General features: G+C 44.1%; 1 protein-coding gene across 2 annotated transcripts; it reads left to right on the forward strand.

Moving 5' to 3' along the window:
• Positions 1-12,540: 12,540 nt before the first annotated feature.
• Positions 12,541-13,665, forward strand: arf3b (ADP-ribosylation factor 3b; the record flags this gene model as incomplete). Of its 2 annotated transcripts, XM_084445847.1 has the most annotated exons (4): positions 12,541-12,688; positions 12,830-12,940; positions 13,111-13,235; positions 13,504-13,665. In XM_084445847.1, 4 exons carry the CDS (start codon positions 12,541-12,543, stop codon positions 13,663-13,665), a joined length of 546 nt encoding a protein of 181 aa, XP_084301973.1. The 2 variants fall into 2 exon arrangements, with proteins under 2 accessions (XP_084301973.1, XP_084301974.1); XM_084445848.1 differs by lacking the exon at positions 12,830-12,940.
• Positions 13,666-15,208: the final 1,543 nt, after the last annotated feature.

Consider the following 15,208-nt stretch of genomic DNA (forward strand, 5'->3'; position numbering starts at 1 on the left):
GTCGTCTTTTTCGTGAATGACAGTGTGCAGTCCAAGCCCCCAGGATCAGCTTGGCGCATTGAAGCCACCATGGGCTTTCAGGCCAAGCCCGGTATTGCAAGTCATGTCACGGCATGCGGCCCAAGAACCCTTATTTCCCATGTTAGTGGATGATGATAGATAGGGCTAGAAAAGGAAAACAAAATTTTTCTGGGTATCATTCAGCATCAGAGACCAATCTAATCAATATAAACTTTTAATTCAATGGGGTTTTGGGGTTTTTGAAGCCACCAATACCTGTATCGAGCCATTTAAACATGTGCTGTGCACGAGCCTCGGGGACGCGCTGGTCGCGCGTTCGTGAGTCCTGCGAACTCGGGAAAGCACGTGACCATAGGAAGACCCGCCCTACTCTGCCTCTGATTGGATAGGAAGTCATGTAATGACGTCGCTAACATTTGCTATGCTTTAGCAATGAAGCTTATGATCATGCTAATCAGAACGTATGTCTATGATGCAAATGATCATGACATGTGGTTACTTTAGGACATCGTTGGAAAAGATCTAGAGGGTAAGTGGGTCAATGTTGAATAACTTAGCTAACATTATCTAATGTTACATTTCTTTATATTAACATCAACTATATTGATAGGCTAGGGAGCTATGCTAACGGTAGCTAATGCTAACGGCTTAGGGTTAACGTTAGTTAATGCTAACGTTACGTTCGGAGGTCTCAGATGTATTTCAATTTTAACAATGTTGAGCATGATCAATGTGACATTGTTCATACATTGATTACAGTCTGTAATCTTGTCTGGCATTATTTAGCTATAGTGGGCTGATGCTTGCTGCTGCTACTATAGCATTTGCCACATTATACATCAAATTAATCAAGCATAGTTAGTGTTATTACCTGAAGGCATTATTACCATTGCAAGTAAGCATGCCATGTATATGCCATGCCTGGAAATCAAATTAATAGTGTAATTATTCCCCATCATAGCTCATTGTACACTGATATAATCATTCTCCTTGCCTTTGCTAATACTCATCTCTTTTATCAAACTTTGTGCTAGGAAAGAAATCTGGCTGTCATTCATCGCTAGTGCTCATCCAGGCTGTTGTCATCTCCCGCCTGGACTCCTGCAACTCCCTACTTGCTGCCATCCTGCAGCGTTGGCCATCAGACTCCTGGAGAAAGCTGCTGCTAATCCCGTGTTCAACGGCCCCATGCTCTTCCACACAACTTCCCTACTCCTATATGTATAGTCTATATGTTTTTACGTGTTTCTTTACATGTCTTTACATGTGTATTTGTCAGGGTTTGTCTGTTAGTGATTGTCGTGTCCCCACTCTTGGCCTGCACCTTGACGTGGTGAGTGGGCTTTAAACCATGCCAGGCCTTTTATAGTTGTGTTTTGTGTTTTTCTGTTTGCTTAAGTGTCTAATATTGAAGGTACAAAACCTTTAAAAAAAGAAAGAAAAAAGAAGCCCCTTCCTTCCCATAAAATTCCTGCGATTGTAACAGGTGTATTGATTCCACCACACTTGCCCACACTGGGTTCAAACCCGGGTCCTCTGACTTAGGAACGCACATGACCACCTTTCTAGAACACTGCCACCAGCTATCCCAATGAAAAGCTAGCGAATCAATTGTGCACATGGGCAGTACTAATACTGAGGACAGAGTTTAAACCAGTTCAACCAGATATTCACTGAGCCTGACGGGCACCTGCCAGCTAAAAAACCTAGTACTGTCACCCTCCACTTCTGCTGCGCCTGTATCCAGCCATAGGGGCTGATTATTTATAATGATGTTGATGAAGTTTAAAACCTTATTTACACATAGTGTTTGCTGTTTTAAAAGATAAATGCAGTGATATGAGGCGCCACCTATTGGTGAGGACAAAATCATTTTTTGACTGACTAGATGAGATAATGAATTCCTGATGTGCATAATGATGTCACTAAATCCCACTGTGATTGCTTTTTCAGTCAGTGAACAGGAAGCAGAGCAACCCCTCTGTGTTCGATCACCTGATAGAAGAACCTCCTAGGTGAGACCACACTACAGTACGTTGCTCCAGTAAACATATGAAGACCCAGCCGTATTTAAGCTGTCTTGTCTAATTTGAGCTGTCTTGTGAAGTCCCTGTTTTTCACATACTCCCCCCAACCCCCCCCCCACCTACAGATGTGTAGTGCTCTGATCTACAGTCCCCCAAGTACAGGCAAGACCCCAGTGGCGCGGGTGCAGACTAACGAGTGTAGGCAGGGAAACACAAAGGTGTCTATAAGGAAAGGAGCTGACTGCCTTAGCAAGTGGGTTGGTGAATCAGAACACATAATCAGCTCTGCCTTCTCTTTTAGCCAATGGGGCAACTGTGGCGGTGGGGGGAGGGGGGTATAATTATTGGACAGGACACCTGACCATCATCCTCAGTGTTGACTGAGAGCTTGTGATGGCTGTTTGTTGGTCTCTCCCAAGGTCAACCTAATGAGACCCTCCTTCATCTTCTTCCACAAGATAGACCGGCTGGCCCCAGTATGCTCCAGCAGACAGGACCAGATACACAGGTGAGGCCTGTCTGTCACGGAGCCACCGCCTCGCTCCGCCTCTGATGTAACTCGGTTCTTCAGCTTGGCTGCGTACTTGATTGATGTTGCACATGGGCGATTGGAACTAAACTAACCTTGCGTTGCATTTGTCTCTCTCTCTCTGGCTCTATCGTGTCCACTCTGCTGGCGCTGATGGATGGGTTGGACAGTCAAGGGGAGCCAGTGGTCCAGTTCCTGTTCATGCTTGGTTGTTGCCTACTCACCTTCCCATCTCCTGCATCACCTGCCACCTGTCTCCACTCTGCCCAGCTGCACCTCATCCCTCATTACTCTTAGCATTAATACCAGTCAATTTCCCTTGGTTCTCTGTAAGATCATCCAGTCATCTACCAAGTCTGCTCAGCTCTTCTGTCTGCCATATTTTGGAGTTGTTTATTGAAATTGAGTTAAAGTAGTTTGTATGGGTCAAGCATCCTCCAGTTTGTATGACTCAAGATCTGTTTACTGCCATGTATATGGTTCACACATACTAGAAATTTGACTAGGGTTAAGGCATACACTGGTGACATGTTTTTAATTGTTTTGTGATCACTGTCTTTGTGATATTTTCTGATGACCAAGCCTTTGATCTAAGCAGAGCCTTAGCACATTATGGAGGAACCATGTCCCTTTCTTTTACCGATCCCTGAGAGCAAGACCTGTGAATGTCCTGAACAGTGTGGTGGCCACATTTGTTGGGAATTTGGGTGGAAACAGTGTGGAACATCATTGCATAGTTTGACTGCCATTTCATACCAACATTAAGAGAAAGTGGAGAAGTAGGCTATACCTAGAAAATACTATAGTTGTGCAATTCGTTTGTACAGTCTAGTAGTTAAATGGTTAAAAATGGGCAAGCAATAACATTGGAGGGAAATGTATACTGACACTGATGATTGTTTCAGAAATGGTCTGAGACAAAATAATGAAATGTTATACATCAGTATTGTGAAACACTGAACATATTTTAATGACTGACAAGGAGAGAGGAAACAGTCCAAGTTAATCAATAATAACTAGGCTCACTATGAACAGTGTGTATTATTGGCTCTGTTCTGACATCAGTGCACAGTTCATTCCACCACTGTGAGGCCAGAACAGAAAAAAGCCATGGCCGTTACAATCTGCCGTAGGGGGGCTTGGAGCAACTGGGGAACCAATCACCTCAAGGCAGCAGAGCTTGACCACAGCCTGGAGGTCGGAGGGAGCTGTTCATTTGCCCTGTAGGCTTGAACCACAGTCCTAAACTGGATGGGACAGCGCAGGGAGCCAGTGCAGAGAACAGAGTAGGGAAGTTTTGTGGAAGAGCATGGGGCTGTTGAACACCAGGTCAGCAGCAGCTTTCTCCAGGAGTCTGATGGCCAACGCTGCAGGATGGCAGCAAGTAGGGAGTTGCAGGAGTCCAGGCGGGAGATGACAACAGCCTGGATGAGCACTAGCGACGAATCACAGCCAGATTTCTTTCCTAGCACAAAGTTTGATAAAAGAGATGAGTATTAGCAAAGGCAAGGAGAATGATTATATCAGTGTACAATGAGCTATGATGGGGAATAATTACACTATTAATTTGATTTCCAGGCATGGCATATACATGGCATGCTTACTTGCAATGGTAATAATGCCTTCAGGTAATAACACTATGCTTGATTAATTTGATGTATAATGTGGCAAATGCTATAGTAGCATCAGCCCACTATAGCTAAATAATGCCAGACAAGATTACAGACTGTAATCAATGTATGAACAATGTCACATTGATCATGCTCAACATTATGTTAAAATTGAAATACATCTGAGACCTCCGAACGTAACGTTAGCATTAACTAACGTTAACCCTAAGCCGTTAGCATTAGCTACCGTTAGCATAGCTCCCTAGCCTATCAATATAGTTGATGTTAATATAAAGAAATGTAACATTAGATAATGTTAGCTAAGTTATTCAACATTGACCCACTTACCCTCTAGATCTTTTCCAACGATGTCCTAAAGTAACCACATGTCATGATAATTTGCATCATAGACATACGTTCTGATTAGCATGATCATAAGCTTCATTGCTAAAGCATAGCAAATGTTAGCGACGTCATTACATGACTTCCTATCCAATCAGAGGCAGAGTAGGGCGGGTCTTCCTATGGTCACGTGCTTTCCCGAGTTCGCAGGACTCACGAACGCGCGACCAGCGGGTCCCCGAGGCTCGTGCACAGCACATGTTTAAATGGCTCGATACAGGTATTGGTGGCTTCAAAAACCCCAAAACCCCATTGAATTAAAAGTTTATATTGATAAGATTGGTCTCTGATGCTGAATGATACCCAGAAAAATTTTGTTTTCCTTTTCTAGCCCTATCTATCATCATCCACTAACATGGGAAATAAGGTTCTTGGGCCGCATGCCGTGACATGACTTGCAATACCGGGCTTTGGCCACTACGTCAAATGGCTTCATGCGCCGGTGAGCAACTTTCATTGAAATGAATAGGCAGCCATTTTCAATGCCGTCTCCAGTTATATTATACCTCCATGGTGCAGTCAGATAAGAGAAGATATTTGTTGTTTGCGAGCCGCCATTAATTCCAGTGAAGAAGAAGATAAGATATTCTTTATTTATTCTTTATTAGTCCACTTGTTGCCGAGAAGCCTCTGATACTGCGACAAAGACAAGGTTAGTTGTCTTTTCTAAGGTTTTATTCAGTGTTGTCTATCAAACTTTATGCCAAGTGGCTCTAAGCATTTAGCTAACGTTAGCTAGCGATGTTTCGTTGCGTCATTGTTGCAGGTCATGTAGCTAGCTAAGCAGTTATTAAAATATTTGTGTAAATGAATTAGTTTAATTGAGTTTTTAAATAGATATCGTTTGAGTACAAACTGTTTGAATCACGTTACATTAGCTCGCTAATTGGCAGCAGCTGTAGTTAGCTGGTCGGATGCTAGGGAGATGTTTTCTTCTTTATTGGAAGTTGTATTGGACAGTTTTACTATCGGGAACTAGTCTGGCTAACTCCCAGAGCGTGCAACCAGTGTAGCACGCAGTTGACGTTACTAGCCTGACAGCCAAGGTTAGTGGGCTACCACTAGCTGGCGAGTAGCCTATTGTATGATTACGTTCATTTTATTTAGTGTATTTAAGAAAAATTTAATGTAACGGTCAGATTGTGAATACACCTTGGGGACTTTTATTTTGTTAGGCACGTATGAGTTAGAGGCAACGTCAGTGCCCCGCACTAGTCAGCTGTGGAGATACACTGGCATAGGAGAACTTGGTTTCCCACTTTATTTTATTCCTCAATACTAATACTGTTTTCTGTGCATAGTGCCGATCTGTGTCATGCATGAACAGAGTAGTAGATGTGGCCGTGAGACCAGGCATGGTATGTTTGATGTAGAGCAATAAACGGACACACTGTACTGGTTTATTTACATGGATAGACAACATGAATGTAATGGTTAAAAATATGCGTCTGCCTCAGGGGGGCCCTCCATCCAGCCCTCCACCCCGGGGACCCCCACCAAGCCCCTGGTCACACCCCAGCAGGCCCCCAACACAGGCCCATCCACACCCAACTGTCGCAGCCCCTGCCCCTGCAGGCCCACCATCCAGTGGCTGCAGACAAGACAGCAAGCCAGGTGAGCACTCTCTCTCTCCAGTGACATTAGGAACCGTGTTCAAGTTCAAGTTGATTTGTGTATAATGATGGAAGTCCTAGGCAACTTGAAAAAGTGCATTTGACATTTGGGACTTGTTTACTCAGATCCTATCCTCTCTCTGTTCTTTCCCCTCTTTCTTTCTCTTAAACTAGCCTCCAATGGACATCCTCAAGATCGCCATGATGGAGGCAGAGATCGACCCCAGCGATGAACCCATGGGGCTCGACTCCTCGAGCGACTGCAAAGAGGACCTAGACGTCATCGAAGAGTTGTAGAGTTATGAGTAGTACTGTAGCTGACCTAGTTCTTCTCATGCAGCCATGTCCGTCAACATGTGGGGTCAGCTACACCATGTGTGCCAAGTCCACAGTCATGAGACAGTTGTGATTGATGGGTTTCAGCTAGTTTCTTTCACCAGGCAATCAGGCTACTGAACAAAGGACACTAGTGACCTGTAGCATACTGTTGCATAGACTGCACTAAGTACTGTATACTGATCACTTATAACACTGAACATTGAGATAAGTATCGAGTAACAGGCTGAGCACTGTTATTATTGGGTAATGAGCCTAGCACAATCATTACTATGAGTACTGAGTACTGAGAACTTAAACACTGGACACTTGTGTCTGAACGCTGCTATTACAATGTCACACATTGTATATTTGAGTAACGAGCCGAGTACAATCAATGCTAGAGTACTGAGTACTGTGTTTTAAACATTGCATATCGTGGTGAGTGCTGCTACTACTATGTTGCACATGCGTGTATTTGTATTTGTGTAATCATTGCCATTGCAATGTGCCTAATTATTATGTGTGTAATTATTATGATTATGATTATTATTAACATTGAGTGTAATTATTGCCATTGCCGCTGCAAAGTCTCCATCAGGATTTTATTTTTAAGGATTTGATGAATATGTCAATGATAAAAACAGTAGGCTACATTAATTGCAGGACAGATGACTATGGTTTGATACTTGCTGATAGAATTTGTTGTGTTTGTGTTGAGAGGGAACAATCAATGTGAGCAGCTGAGACAGCAGGCCTGCTCCTCATCTGAGCACAAGCCTGTCACTTCTGCAGGAGATATATCTTAAAACCCTGCACAAATCACTAATTTTGAAACATCAACACAAACTCAGTTATTGGGAGTTGTTGTATTGTTGGGATTGATGTGAGGGGGAGGGGGACTTAGTGATAGGGAGGTTGCAAAAACAGCCTTTTTGTAAGCAGCCTGTTTCTCCTATGAAGTGATAGGAGACAGTCTTTTTCAGGATCACAGTTCTTCTCAAAATTATTCTTGTTGAATGTAGCCAGTAAAGGCTTACTGAATGTTAAACAAAAAAATTGAGATACACTTGGAGTTCTATTTGGCCATCTAGCTAACGTAATGCAATTGGTAGCTAACGTTAGTTAACTCATGACCAACGTCCGATTTCCTGTCCACTGCAGAGGTCACATGATTTCCTGTAAATTGTGGAGGTGCCTCTTGCGCATGCTCACAAAAAACAACGGATTTCCTGTCAACTGCAGAGGTCACGTGATTTCCTGTCAACTGCGGAGGCACCTCTTGCGGAGGTTGGCTGCAGCCAGGTACTCTTGTGCAGTATGGAAAAAATACCAGGACATACTACTACATCCGGTCGTATTTTGCAGTATGCAAGCCAGCACACTTTTCTGGCTATTCTCACCCACAATCCAATTGCACAACGGAAATTACATCACATGTGCAAGTCGCGACAATAGACGATTGTCGCTTTATGGACTGCAATGGATGAGGGCAAATTTCAAGGCGCAATGTATGCATATTGTGTGCAAAATGCATAGGCCTACTTTCTAGGGGCAGCTGTAGTACATACTGGCGGCGGCCGGGATGAAATCAGAGTCTGGAGGTGTTTGCCTCCAACTCCGCACGCCAGGTGTGGCCGGCCATCCTGCCTCGCTGATGTTAAGATCTCTGCATTGCTACAGGAGATCCCATGCGGCAGCAGGCACAAAAGGGTGTCTCGACTTGAGACGCCGGGGGGGGGGCTCCGCTGTTTCAGTGAGCCTGTCGAGGAGCAGGTGGTTAGGCTCCACAGCCCGGCAGGCGAGATGAGCTGTGGTTCCTGTGTGCCGGAGGCCAGCGGGCTGGATTCCTGCAAGGATGGGAAGGTTGTCCACAGGAGTGAGATGCAGGCATCCTCTCACGATGCACAAGCTTCGTTGATAGGCGGATCAATGAGTTGGGTATGAGCGCTGTGACACACCACCGGTGCGCAATATTCACTGGTCAAGTAGACCAGGGCTAGGGCTGCCATACGCAGCCTGACCGAACCAGTCGCCTCTTCAATGCCACACCAGTTGTTAACTTCTAGCGCAGTGACTCGAGGAATCGGAGGAACATGAGCGACCTGTCAAGTGTCACGCCGAGATAGGTTGGTTCGGCGCAGCATGTTTGGCTTCCTTGTTGTTAAGGTGGAAGGCCACCAACACCTCATTGTTCTCGTTGTTTACAATGGGTAATGAGGTCTAGGGTGCTATAGAGACGAGAGTTGTATGAGCACTATGAGCTCTAGGCTTTTTTTTTTCAGTTGAAAAAAGTTGAACTTTTTGGGCTAGAGCACAGGCTGTAAAAAGCTGTTCTGACGATTACAACGGTCGGGTATTGGCAAAACTGCATACAGCGAACGTTAGCACTAGCTAACATTAGCTAGCTATCTTAACTTGGCTAGTTAATCTGCAGTCTGCAAAAACACAACACTCGTTGCTAACATAGCTGTAAAACATTGGTGGTCTAGGCAGCTCTAAACTCCAACTCTAGTGCACTCTAAGAAGCTGTAAACTTGTCACTCTTCAGCGACATAGCCTTATTAGGGAATAGGAGCGAAATCCCTAGGGGGCGTAGCCTCCCGATGTAGAACTGCTTGCCACCGACAGCTACCGTTCTGTTATGGAAGCTGCTACTACTTGATTATATTATACCTCCATGCTTGTGAGCTTGTGAGCTAACTGGCAATAGCTATCTGGTTCCATCCTACTAACCAGTTCTGAAGAGAAACAAGCTAGGAATGAAGATTAGTTCCATGTTGGTGGTCTATTACTTTTCTTATGTTATATCGCCATCTTGTGGTACAAGCAGTAGCAAGACTGGACAAAAGCCCTCAGTTCAAATCAGTTTTATTTGGTGTCATAGGCTAGTACAAAGATCAATTATACATGTATAACTTGAAGTGAAATGTTATGTAAGTAGCCTATGAAAATGTAACTACAATAATGGTGTTTTATTTACTTTTCTACTAAATGCAAAAAATATACAGAATGGGACGAGGGCGGCAGTTCAGGACCCGGATGGCCTGGTTTAATAAGATCACTAAATGGTCTAAACTTTGTTTTGTTGTTTTATAGCTTTATTTAAAAACTTCACAGTAACAAAATATCTAATGTAACAGGAATCATCAAGATTCAGGATCTCATCATCATTGTAATGTTAGCTAACTGCTTTAGCCACTGACAGTTACCATTATGTTATGGAAGCTGCTGCTGGTTGTGACCTCAGGGAGCGTGTGAGCTAACTGCCTTTCATGGTCTTATTGTGCTGGATTAACAAACACAGGGGTAGGAAGAGCAGGCCAGACATCTGCAACTAACTTTACGATGATTCCTGTAATGTTAGCTGTTTTGCTGCTAATGCGAGTTTGAGTTCTCCTCCATTTATCTCAGAGAAACAGCAGTTGAACCAACAACAGCAAAATAGCTAACGTTACAGGAATAAACGGTGTAACTGCTTTAGCTACCAAAAGCTACCATTAATGTTATGGAAGCTGCTGCTAGTTGTGAGCTCATGGGCTAACTGGCTATCAGGGTCTTATTATTCTGGATTAGCATTGGAAGCATTTGAACTGATATGTCCAAGTGACAAGACCTATCTTAATTTAGCAGATGTTAGATTTCATGTAATTTCAGTTAACAGCTATTTCAATGGCATAGCTGGCTGGTTCCGTCCTACTAACCAGTCCTGAAGCGAAACAAGCTGGCACCAGCCCATAAACCAGGCTTCACCTGGTCTAGTTGTTTTGGGGGCAGTCCACTCAACAGCTCTGCCACTTTCAACAGCTATACCTTATGGAGACTGTTTGGAGAATTTCACTTTAGTAGACATATATTGTAAACTGATTGTATAAACTGATTTTCCTGACTTCAGATGCCTGCCTGACATGGAGGATGTGAATTTTGTCACAATAGCCTACTCCTCAAAGCAAAATTCAAAAGTTGATAAGAGCCTCTAAAGAGACACACACACACAACACTGTATTCACACATTCAGCAAACATATATTATCATGCCATATTTACACTGTGACCTGTTTGACTATAAGTAGAGCCATAGATAGGACCAAATATATAATGTCTGCTCTATTAGCACACTATCTTGTCTGTCTGCCAGCATTGAAATGGGTTTGCAGCATCGTGGATTATGTTACATTTTCAATTGAGAGGGGAAATGAAGGTGCCAAAGAACCTGTATGAAAACATGTATCAGCTGGTTTATGGTTAGGCCTATTCCATGTGGTCAGAATGAAGGTGTAGGCTAGGCTACTATTTAAAGTGTTTCATTATCGCGAGATTCGCGGGGGGTCTATAACTACATATCGCGAGGTTTCTTTTTACTGTAGGCTACATCCGAATGCGACTCGTTAGCGCTGGAGGTAAGTGGAGAGGCACCTAATAGCTTCATAATAACAAACATGATACAATTGGGACCTCATTTTGATATCATAAATTCTCTCAATGCACACGTGATCTGATGCATATAATTTCTCGATTTTTCCAGTTATGTAGGCCTAGATCTGACTTGCTGGAGGCTGGGATGGCGATGAATGGGGGTGGATATCATGGGATATGCTCGCACTGTCTGATGAACGTTCTGTGCTGAAACATGCTTAGGCTACACATTATTGCAAATAATTGGGATGTTTTTTTTATGATAGTCTTCATAACACAATAAGCGGAGTTGGTCAGATTTGGTAAACTGGCTATCTTTCTTGCTACCATTTTACATGGACCGGCAAAGGCCGTGGTGGAGTCCACTACGATGGTAACGGATGACTTGAAAGTCATTTCGTCAATGCTTTGGTTTGTAGCCTACGTTAAACATCAAAACTGGACGATCGAGCTTTGGTGAAATAACACGGGCACCTTGAATAACCGGACGTGAAGGTCGTCTCATTTTAAGGGGGGGACAATGCCCAATAGGGTCTTATTTTAATACGATTCTATTAGGTTGATGGTTGGTAACGTTAGCTAAACAGGGGTGAGTAGCAGATAGTGACTCTCGAGCAGGACCATGGACAGGGCACCAAAAGCGAAGGGGCTGGAAAATTTGGCTTCACTCACTTTGTAGGCTAACTTAATAAAACATAAGTTTAGATGTTTTAATATTGTATATTAAACCAGTTATACTACGAAGAGCTATTTAACATAAAAGATTCAAGATCTGTTTCAAGATAGTAGTCGAGTAGATCCATCTTGCAGATGTTTCCACGGCTTTCAACCTCCATATACTGTCAGCTGGTTGCTAGGCCTTTTCCAGTTTGGAGTTTGCAGTGTGTTGGTTGTGGCTTGATTATTATGCGAGTCTTCTTGGGGGTTGATTTGGAGGAGAGACAAAGCTGAACAGATTGTGCTCCAGCCTGGAGTCATGGCACCACCATAGTTGCTTCCTCTCAGTGTGAATATGATTATTGTAGTGTAGGCATGCGGGTGTACTGGTCTGTGTTTTTAATAATATGCATGGCGTTTTTTCATGGATATAGGTCTTTCATGTAGGCCCAGGTATGTCACTAATCACTAGTCTCAAACAGTCCATGAATGATTCACAGAGGTCTGGTCTTTTGACTTGAAAAGAGGGAGTGTGGGTGTGATTTACAAGCTGCCAGACGCGTGAGTGACTGCACAGTTGCCATGATTGCTTCTTATACAAAATGCATTTTTAGAGTGTGATCAGTTGACATCACTAAAAGATCATTGGATGTAGGCAGGGTCTGGCACAACTATCATCCGTTTTAGATCAAAATTAGGATTACGCTCCATGTCTGTTAGTATATTTACCAATCTCTGTCTGCATAAACAGTGTTCCTTGACACAACCAATCCACATTCAACTAAATTGTCTTCTCTGCCTTTCAGACATCCCTCCTAATCCAACCCCACTGTTTGATTGGACGAGCAAGGCCCTGTTGAACTCCAGTTAGCCATTCGCTGGGAGCTGCCGTCAAATCCTAACCGAATCTCGTGACGCATTCACAACAAGGAGAAGATCACTGTCTGAATCATGGGGAACATTTTCGGGAATCTGCTGAAGAGCCTGATAGGGAAGAAGGAGATGAGGATTCTAATGGTGGGACTCGATGCAGCAGGAAAGACCACAATCTTATATAAACTCAAACTGGGAGAGATAGTCACCACAATCCCAACCATTGGTACGTCCTCAGAAGACTGACGTGTCTAGAAATGTCTATATTGTCTATAAAGCCAGTAAGGGGTTTAATGTAGGTGTTATGGCTTATGTGTACCATGCTGTAATATGTATGGTTGTCTTGGCTGTGGGCACCATTTCCCAGGGTTCAATGTGGAGACGGTGGAGTACAAGAACATCAGCTTCACAGTGTGGGACGTGGGTGGCCAGGACAAGATCCGCCCGCTCTGGAGACACTACTTCCAGAACACACAGGGTGAGCTACATTGACAAAATACTACAAACACAGTGAATCCTTTGTTAGCTCAGGTTTTAGAGGGAGGAGATATGTTGAGCATGAAACACATTTCCTGAACACTCCACACTGTTTCTTTTTCACTCTCCAACCTGCCCACCCCCCCCCCCTTCTCTCTCTCCCTCTCTCAGGTCTGATCTTTGTGGTGGACAGCAACGACAGGGAGAGGGTGAATGAGGCCAGGGAGGAGCTGATGAGGATGCTGGCGGAGGATGAGCTGAGAGATGCTGTTCTGCTGGTGTTCGCCAACAAGCAGGTAAGATAAGACCGCCCTCTCCTCCCCCACATACACTATCAACCTCGCATGATCCGAACCCAGAACAGACCACTCAAACCAAACCCATTCCTCTTATGTCACGGCAAAAATGCCTGTAGTCAAGCCAGAACTAAACCCATCACTACCTTCCCTGCCCCGGATGAAGGAGTGAAAGAGTGGATGGATGGATGAAAACATTTGTGAATTCTTAAGAAATGTGATGCTTCCACACCACACCTAAATCTGACCTCTGTCCGACTCCCATCAGGACCTGCCCAACGCCATGAATGCGGCGGAGATCACAGACAAGCTGGGCCTGCACTCCCTGCGCCATCGCAACTGGTACATCCAGGCCACCTGCGCCACCAGCGGGGACGGCCTGTACGAGGGCCTGGACTGGCTGGCCAACCAGCTGAAGAACAAGAAGTGAGGGGGGCAGGACACCCCACCAGGGGGCGGGGGCTCGGTTAAAGGGTGTGGATGATGGGTGTGGGACGGTGCCGGGCATTAGCGGAGATGTTTTTTTTTTTGGTTTGTTTGTTTGGATTTTTGGTTTGTTATTTATTTCTTTTTAAACGAGTGATTGATCTTTTTTTCTTCTTCTTTTTTTCCTTTTTTGAACGAGGCTTTGAGAGCTATCAGTATTATAAACTGACTTGCCATATTCTCACCAGTTACTGATGCATACACAAATACACACATGTACACAAGCAAACACAGTTCACATCTCTGCTGACCCTTTGTCGACCTGTTGTCAGCAGGTGAGATAGATGGTAGGGTACTAGATACGATATTGAAACAAAGTGTGACTTCAAAACACACAAAGTGTGACTTCAAAACACAGACATTCTTTAGATATGTTTCTGTTATATAAACTACGTATGTTTTGCTCTCTTGTTTCACCAGTCAGTAACCTCTGATCCATTCAAGTTGTTTGTGCCTCTTGCACTGTTCTCTCTCTCCCTGACATCAGAGGACCTCTCCAACTAACCAGGGTTGACTACTATTACACAACGTTCATTAGCCTCACTTTGTAGACCTTGTAATAATTCCATCATGATTTTATCTTATGGTCTCTTTTTCATTATTGTGAGCAACCATGATGCATGATGCTGTGTGTGTGTGTGTGTGTGTGTGTGTGTGTGTGTGTGTGTGTGTGTGCGTGCGTGCGTGCATGTGAGCGTGTGTCTGTGTCTTTGCATATGGGTATGTCTGTATAATACATGCATACACGTGTGTGAGTGTGTGACCTTGCCGGGTGAGCAGGGGGTTTAGGTGGATTTTGCAACACGCAGAATATACAACCTTCAATCATTACATCACATTATAAACCCCAGCTGTACTCGGGCTGTCTGGGTCTCTATCTAGTCACATCCTCTCACTGCCTCTGTGGTTGGTGCTGTATTTACATACACTTGTCTGGTTTTACCGATAGTGATATAGGTTTCCATGGGCTGCGTTTTACCTCTAGATAAGGCCTACTTTCCTGTCTTTATTCTCTATCAGTCTAGCTTTGGCAACATGCGTGCGCTGTGTTGAGACGGGTCTGCTTCTGTCATGGGCTCCTATCCCTCTGGTGTGGTCGGGTCAGTGTGCAGCGCTGGATAAATGTACCGACCGAACTTCTAACATTCCTGATGTGGCTAGCGCTGCATGGCTTACCAGTGCCGCTTGATGTAGTCTGTAGTCTCAGTGGATAGCTGGATGTATAGATCGCTAACAGTGCCGTAGAATGCATCTTCTTTACACTCTGAATGAATAGATGTTTTAATGCTCATTGTTCAGACGCCTATGGTGGTGTCCTTGGATATGAAACTAATCTTGCAACTGTCATATCTTATGCGTCACACACACACACGCGCACCTGACTCATGCAAACACAAGTGTTGTTTTCTGCCTGCCTGCCTACTTGCCTGGCTTCCTGCCTGCTTTAGTTATTAGTCATATACTTACAGCATCATGTTGCTCTAAAG

Source organism: Borostomias antarcticus (genome assembly GCF_949987555.1).
Source record: "Borostomias antarcticus genome assembly, chromosome: 11".
NCBI lineage: Eukaryota > Metazoa > Chordata > Actinopteri > Stomiiformes > Stomiidae > Borostomias > Borostomias antarcticus.